General features: G+C 43.1%; 1 protein-coding gene across 1 annotated transcript in view; it reads left to right on the forward strand.

Annotated features, from left to right (window-relative positions):
• The window catches only part of CFAP43 (cilia and flagella associated protein 43), a 65,343-nt gene that overhangs the window by 14,348 nt on the left and 42,424 nt on the right, over positions 1-8,571 (forward strand). Inside the window, exons 7-11 of the mRNA XM_019555989.1 lie at positions 933-995; positions 2,536-2,612; positions 3,327-3,458; positions 5,014-5,130; positions 6,473-6,553. Of these exons, the coding sequence (XP_019411534.1) occupies positions 933-995; positions 2,536-2,612; positions 3,327-3,458; positions 5,014-5,130; positions 6,473-6,553 (470 nt within the window). The remainder of the gene's footprint in view (positions 1-932; positions 996-2,535; positions 2,613-3,326; positions 3,459-5,013; positions 5,131-6,472; positions 6,554-8,571) is intronic.

Genomic DNA, 8,571 nt, shown 5'->3' on the forward strand with positions numbered 1-8,571 from the left:
GGATCCCAGCAAGATAAGCATCCAATTTACTCTTGAAGGTGTTCAATGTAGGTGCTTGAACCACCTCCGCTGGCAGACTGTTCCAGCCCTTGGGGGCTCGGACAGTAAAGAAATTCTTCCTTATGTCCAGCCTGAAATGGTCTCGCAGTAGGTTATAACTGTTCGACCTCGTCATCCCTTGGGGCGCTCTGGTGAACAAATGTTCCCTGAGATCCTGGTGGTCACCCCTGATAAACTTATCTTGTCAACATTAGAAGCAAACAAGATCAGTACTTGAATATTCCCCTCTCCCGCCCCCCGCAAGAAGTGGTTTTGTTAATGCTGTAAGTGGATTACTTTGGGGTTTCATTTAGCTGTGGTGTGTGTCTATCTTTACTTTCTGTCCTAAAGTGCTGTGTTGTGGTGGTATATGTTCTTAAGCCTCAGTTCACAAAGCACATAAATATATATTTAACTTAAAACATCCACATTGGCACAGCACTTATATACATGATCATACTTAAGCACATGCTGAATTCTCATCAAAAGGATATTAAGCATGTTGTGAACTGAAACAGCTGCGACATTTCAAGGGGCCATTTTTGGGCTGGATGAAGTTCCTCTCTCATGAGCAAATAAATTAAGAAACCATAAATTGTTATTATAAGAAATAACAATGCTTTGCCCTACAAAATAAACTAAATTTCACTCATAGATTTCAAAATGGTAAGTACTGTTATCCCTATTTTATAGGTGGGATGATTAAGTCAAATAACCAATGTGACTTGCCCACAGTTACACTGAGGAGTTAAATGACAGAAACCAAAAAGAATCCCAGTCTCCTGATCCCCAGCTCTGTGCTAAACTATAACTTGTCAGAATGTCAACATGCATTTGTTAGGTACATTTAGGATAATTGAAGCTGTTATATTTATTTCTTTTCCTCTATCTAGAACGAAGGCAAACAATTGTTCAGATCTCACCATTAATATCTGAAGTAAATTTGAAAAAGGAAGGTACTTATTTGTTTAAATTAAAGTAATTGAAGTGTAAATAATACCAGTGGCTGCTGGGAGCTGCAAGGTACATCAATATGACTCAAAATCAGGTGGAGCCCCTATCTGGAAGGGTCACATGGAAGGGCCCATGCCTGGTCCTGACTGCTGCAAGTATGTAGCAGGGCATGGAGTGGCTGCCAGGTCCACCCCATCCCTTCCTTGCCTGCGAGCAGTGCGCCCCAGACCAGGGGAGGGAAGCTAAGTCCCTCCCAAGCCTCCTCTGTGGAGCTTGCAGCTCTTCTTTCCCACTCATGGGTACTGAAGTCCCCCCCAATGAGGCCTGGCAGTGGCTTCTAGCTCTGCCCTGGCTCCGCGCTGTCACCACCTGAAGATCCTAGTCCCGGACGTGGTTTCAGAAAGCCACATGGACAGGATGCTCAGGTCAGTGGGGTGCTATGCCCAGGGCTGGGGCTGAGACCATAGGGCAGTGACAGTGCAGGGCCAGGGTGGGGCAGAGCTGCAATCTGCTCCCTGCACGCTCCTGCCATGGAACCCGCACTTGTTGCAGGAGCATGCAGACAGCGGGTCATGGCTCTCACCTGGCCCCAGGCCTGTGCTGTTACTGCCCCAAAACCCCACCCTGTGATTCCAGCCTCACCCATCTGTCCCACTCCTGAACACTGCTGCCTGGGTCCCCATCCCATATAGGGAGTTTTGGTGAACTGTGTGGGGAGAGGTGCTGACCTGGCCCATGATAGCTCGCCAAAACAGCCTATGTGGTCCTTGGGCCCAAATAATTGTCCACCTCTGGGGTAGGGACTCTGTAGCAGAAAAAGTGATATAAGAAGGTTTCATGACTGTAGGAAGTTTGAAAGCCATTGTTGTAGGCCTTTGAGGCACTTTTTTATCTCTACATCACAAATCATTAATGGAATTGGTGCTGATGGACATGCTTATGAATAGCCTCAGCATAGACCAGGAAACAGGAGTTATTTCTGTTAATTTTAATTAAGGCTGTCAAGTGATTAAAAAATTTAATCTCAGTTAGTTGCACGATTAAAAAAATTAATCACAATTGCAATTTTAATCACATAGCTAAAAGCTCCAAATTATACAAAATTATGCAGGTCCTTTGTATGGTGTCGGGTGTGTGTGGGGGTAGAATTTGTGAAGGTGTGGGGGACTGTGGGTGTGTGGGTGGGGTTTGGAGCCTGGGGAGAGTGTGGGGTCCCTGCATGCCCTGGCAGGATGCAGGGTACTGTGGGTCAGGAGTGAGGGGCAGCAGTAGGGCTGGGGGGCAAAGCGAGGCCCCCACAGTGAGGGAAGGAGCCAGGCAGGGGCAAGCGCTGGAGTGAATGGGGCCCCAGGGCCAGGATGGGTCATGGGACGGAGCCACAAGTGGCTTATCCAGAGGGATGGGGTGTGTGGCTCCCCACAGCTGCGTGGACTTCTGGGGAGGGCATGGGGGGCATGTGCCCCCCGGATTTGTGTGTGGAGCAGAGATGGGCTGTCTAGGGTTTTTTTTAATTATCTTCTGTTGATTTTGCTTTCCCCAAAGGTCAAGAGGAGGGCATGGAGCGGTCTGTTGTGCTCGCTATGGCTTTTCATAAAAATGGACTGTATGCAGCGGGAAGGGTAAGAAATCCCCCTTACTCCCTGAACAGCTGCATGCAGTGTGTTTGCGGAGCCCACTATGGACAGAAGCGGAGGTGTAGAAAGGAGACTTCTTGCTAGTCTTACACATATACTGCTGTTTACAATCTGAAACAACATGCATAGAGAGAAAATGCCATTGTTTTGAAAGTGCAGGTAGTGGTTAGGATTCCTGTGTTTATTGGTGAAAAGCAGTTGATAAAGAGCTTTCCAATGAGAACTAAGGGGCCTAAAGAAATGGAAAAGAATGGGAATGGATGTAGAAAAACAGAATTACAAAGATAGTTGTCCTGCTAATTGTGCTAGTAGTCCAGCTCTTTCCTTTTTGCATGACACAAACTAACAGTAAAAATCTTGCTTGGTTGTTCTCTTTCAAAACCCAAGGGGGAAAAATTCCTGTGCTGGCTTAGTTAAATCAGATCGGGGTGCCTGAGCGTTAACTGGTCACAGAATCAGACCCATTAAAATTAAACATGGGCTGTTCTTATGTCTAGATTTTTAAGGAACGTCTTTCACTATTTTGACCTGGGAATCTCCTATGTACAGACAAGATAAAAGTTAATAAGACCATCTGTGGCAAGGAACATTGGAATCCCGATGTAGCTGGAGTTCTCAGAAGGTCTTTCAGTGAAGTTTTGCTGTATCTGTTAGGAAAAATGGTCTGTATCTTTCTTGGATTTGTATTTTTCTACCTAGGATGGCGTTGTGCATATGTGCCAGACCAAAGGCTCATTCTATACAATGAAAAACTACCTGGATGTATTGGAACCTATAACCAGCCTTGTTTTCTCCCCTGATTACTCCAGATTGCTAGTAGAAACAGAAAAGGTACAGTATGTGAAATAAAAATATTCAGTGACAAAATGTCCATGCCAGCTGCAGAAGCTGTGCAACTGTTGGAATCTCTGTGCCCAAATTCACCCATAATATAATCCCATCTAAATCAATACTGTTACCCACAGTGAATTTGGACCAGTCTCTCTAGAACCGGGGTGCTCAACCCCCAGCCCACAGGCCAGATCTGTCCCCTGGCCTGTGGGGCTCCATGAATCTGAAAATCTGGCAGGGTGGGGAGCAGTGCCAGTGTTAATTACCGCTCCCCTCCTGCCAAATTTCTGGATCCATGGAGAGTGCCAAGGGCCTCATAGTGTGCCCTGCGTGCTAAGTTGGGCAAGCAGGGTGGCAAAAAGCCTGATCCTGATCCCTGCATGTAGGACTGAGTGGGGGGGTAGCACTTGTTCTGATCCCAGTTCATGGGGGTGGTGCAGGGCCGGGTCCCAGTGTGCAAAGGTGTTGCAGGACCCAGTCCTGGTATGCAGGGTGGGGTGGGGGTGTATGGGGTGCCAGAGCCTGATCCTAGGACACAGGCCCTGATCCTGGCATGTGGGGCCTGATCCAACCTGCAGACCAGCTCTGTGTCATTCTGAACTACTTCCCTGTAAGGGTGGCCAGAGCCTGGAATAGGCTTCCCAGAGAGGTGGTGCTCTCACCTGCCCTGGAAATCTTCAAGAGGAGACTGGATAGGCACCAGGCTGGGGTCTTATGACCCCTGCCACTCCCAGTGCTCCTTCCTGCCCATGGCAGGGGGTCGGACTAGATGATCTGTCTAGGTCCCTTCCCACTCATTGATTCTATGATTCTATGACTCATCTGACCCATGAGGCCAAAAGGTTGACCAGCACTAGTATAAAACGTAACCTTTATGAAGTACAAAATGATGTCTTCTAATCATCTAGATGGTGGTTTGTACATATAATTGTTACCTCTGTCTTATTTCTGATCCTGCAGTAAAATGGTAAGAGCTAAAGTATGGGACTCTTAAGTGTAAATTTAGGCATGTACATAATAAATCTTTGCAGTATCAAGATCAAAGAGGTAGGGCAAAGGGAAATTTAAATTCTCTTTCTCCTTATAAGCTCTATATTTCCTTATCCTTGTATCATTTCATTTGGCTTTTTTAATGTTTTGATAGTTTGCATTTTACACATAATTTCCATGATAATTCAGGAGAGGGAAAAAACCATCTTTGGGTAGAAGGTGGAGCAAGAGACTGCAGGTCTGGATTTCTGGGTTCAGTTGTTCTTGCTGATTCTGTGACTGGTTCCTTGCTGTCTTAAAGGCTTTGTAAATCCAGCTTTGTGGCCAGCTGGATCCAAGTGAAGTGCACTTGCTGAAAATCAGGTTTGTGTAAATTGACGTAATCCTGTAAATTCAGTTCAGTGGCCTTCAGTTTGCTTACCTCACTGAGTCTCTGGTTGTCTTTTTTTCTTGTATCAGACGCATGTAAAAGCTTAGAGAGAAAATTCAGAAAGCTAGCGGACATATGAAGGCTTTTACTGAACACTCTATAGCTAAATAATGAATTATAATTTTCAATTGTCAGGGATCAGTCTATAGCTATAAACCTACTTCCAGTGAGGAAGTTGTCAAGCTCTCGGATGCATCCAGCAGTCATTTCCTGTCAGCTGATTTTCTTACTCCAGGAAACAAATACTGTGTGGTAAGGGCCCTGCTCATTTATTAACTGTAATAATGGTTATTCTCAAATACTGAAAATGTTGCTGTGGAAGAAAGGCAGATGTGTTCTAGAGACTGGGGCTCACTCACATTATGATCTATGCATGCAAACAACATTACTGATTTGAAAGCGAGGTAGACTTACTGCTCATGAATGTACATTTTGCTAGTCCACTGTAATGGTTTCATTTGTCTTCTCCAGTCCAATCCATCCCCATGCTAACTAGGTTAAATCTAGCCCTCTTTTATTCAGAAGTTCATTCATATCTATTTTGTTTGTCCATATCCTTTGTCATGCCAGTGTAAAATGGCAAGGCTTATTTCATCTTTAAATTAATATGACTGAGATTATAATCTAGCCCTGGGATGCATAATGGTTAAACCACAGATTAGTAAATTCTAAGGCTGGCTCTGCTGTTGGCTCACTCTGAGCTCCAGGTTGATACTGGTGCTGGATTTGGGCTCAGTACAGAGAATGAAAGCTGAATTAGGTGGCTTTATGGCACCCATGTTTCAAAATGGTGGCAGGGGCACATTAAAGTAAAGATCGCTTGATGAGCTTTAATTAAAGTGCCCCTGCTGCCATTTTGAAACATGGGGACACTAAATATACATGATGCGGAGGCTGCTAGAGCATGCTAATTAGCATGTGCCAGCAGACTCGCAGCGGACTCGATTAATCAAGTCTGTGCTGACACGTGCTAAATAGCATGCGTTAGAGCAGAGGTCCGTCGTGTGTATAGGTGCCCTTACTGCCATGCTCTCACTGGCTTTTCCAGCACTCAGGTTAGAATAGAGAGATCGCTACATCATGCGCTTACTTTCATGCAGCCTCTATGGATTTTTCCAGGAGCAAGAGACATCTGATACATGGGAATGTCCTGCTGTATGTCTCTTGATTTGCAAACACCTTGACATTCCTTTATATCAGGGTGCTCTACAGAATTTGGTTTAGAGCCAGGTGTATTGATTCTTCACCAGGTATGGAAGGTCCCAGGTTGCCAACCTAAAGGAGCTTAGGATGCTGAAGTATCTGCCTCCACATTTTGAGTATGGCAATGACAAAATGTTTCTGCTTTTCTAGAAGAGCTGAGGGTGAGTTACAGATTTTTACATGACCCTGAAGAAAGAGTTCATTAGATTAGTCCTGCAAGGTGGAGATGATCCTCTTGTGTGAAGACTAGTTCTTCTCTTGTAGGTCATTTCTACTGCATTTATTTTCCATAGAAAGTCACGGCCTGCTTCTTGTCTATTTCCTGTTTATTTCCTTCTCCTCTTCCTCCCGGCCACCACCTCTAATCAAAGTGTTCTCTCTTGTTGAACAGTCTGTAGCAATTTCAGGGGAAGTGCACTTTTGGTTGTTGGAGGATGGGACCTGCATCAGCAAGCTAAGCCTCAATAAACAGGTACAGATAATTGAGTGTTTACATTTGAAACAATCACAGCCATCAAATTAAAAAAAAACAGTCCACAAGAATATGTTTTTGCAAAGCACTTGTCAAAAAATAAAATGCCTGGAATTTAACATTTTAGGAGTACTGAAAGTTTGTTTGCGTAGAGCCCAATGGATCAGGAAAATCGTGGATCTCACACCCAGCTCTCTCAGCTTCAGAGATGACCTTGTTTTTTTATTCAATGTAGTTCAAAGGGAAGGACCTCTAAAATGCTGACTGTACTTCATCACCTTCCAGTCACTTCACCAAGTTCAGGGCCACATCTTTCCAGGTGTTCCACAATGAGGTCCCCTTCCGAAGGCCAGTGCTGCCTAGTGCATGGCACACTGGGCTGGAGTTCAGGAGACCTGGGTTCCATTCCTGGCTGCCACTAGCCTGCCAACTGACTTTGATACATCTCTACTCTGTCCTGTGCCTTGGTTTCTCCAAACGTAAAATAAGGATGTTAAATTGTCTCTACTGAGTGCTAGCGGAGGAGCTGGCTGGTGCATTCCATCATTTTGATCCCGTTAACCATGTTTTATAAAATAATTTGAAAAGCAAAAAGCTATTTGTCAGCAGCAGTTTAACCTTGAGCGTCTGTGCCACCATGCAGCCAAATTGTGTCCTTGCTGATAGACACCAGAAGGGCCTTTTGAAAGAAAAATATAAATCAGTTCATTAGATGTAAAATAAAAAACCAAAATTTTTCTTAGCATTGAACACACAGGTTTGATAAGGGACATAAACTCGCATGCCATGGTCATTAGTGATCAGAATCTTAATTGTTCTCACTTGGTACAAAACACTTACTATGCACAGAGGACCACCTGTACATTTTATGAGACTAAAGGAGCTTTACTAAGAAAAACTCACTCTTCTTTAAACAGAATAAGCAAAGAATTTTTGCTGTTAACTAAAAGTTTATACGATTTAAGGTTGAATTAAATTCTTTGTTTTGTACTTGATGTTATATTTCTTGACAAAAAACCCCAGGAAATCTCCAGTCCAACAGTTGTTAGAATTTCAAGATTATGATTACCTTTAATATTCTAAAATATTATACACTGATAATTACATTTAAAAAATGGATATTTTAAATCTTTTGAAACCTCACAGAACAGCTTTTGTCTTTTAAAAATAACCTTTTGAATTTACCTTTACTTAACATACTTACATTTTTAATTGTTAAATCTGAAACCCCTCTGGATAAAGACCTCACCTTCTTTTTTGTTTGGAAAGTACATAACCTATTTTGGATGCTGCTGGAAATAACTTTCACTGCTGCTATTTCCAATAATAATTAAAATACTGACCACAGTGGTCCACTAAACCATGCCAAAAATGGCCTTTTCTGTATTTACAAAACAAAAGTGAACCAGTTGCAACAAAATATTCTTTTTCAGCATTAAAACATACAAAACAGGTATAAAATATGGAGGCCTATACTTAGAAATTGCAGAGGAAAAGTTCAGCTGGAACATTTGTATAGACGGTAGCAGTATGTATACTAAAGCTTGATCGGTAAGTCTTTGATGAACCTGGTTCATGTCACTAAACAGCAAAATGAAAGGAATTGGGAAGAGGTTCACTTTTAAAAATGACTCCTTCAGGCTAACAAGTCCCTGCTGTGTCTCAGCAAAAAACAGAAGTGAAAGCAGCATATTTGAACCTATACCCTCATGATATGTCTTTAGGCAAATAATTTCAAACAACAACTATCCAAAGTTTTTAACTTAGCCACAAATATTTCTAATAATGGGGTCAAAAGCTGTTAGACACCATTAACCTTATTAATACTACAATCCCCTATGTGGTCTAGACAGTCATGGTATCATGATCTCATTCTTTGTTAAATCTTTTTGATTTTGATACTTTATTTTTTTTTAATATCAGAATAATCCTATGACCCCAGCTGACTTCCTGCCCTTTGGGCAGGGGGCTGGACTCGATGATCTCCCGAGGTCCCTTCCAGCCCTAATGTCTATGAA

Source organism: Crocodylus porosus, unplaced genomic scaffold (assembly GCF_001723895.1).
Source record: "Crocodylus porosus isolate Cpor-Errol unplaced genomic scaffold, CroPor_comp1, whole genome shotgun sequence".
Taxonomy (NCBI): domain Eukaryota; kingdom Metazoa; phylum Chordata; order Crocodylia; family Crocodylidae; genus Crocodylus; species Crocodylus porosus.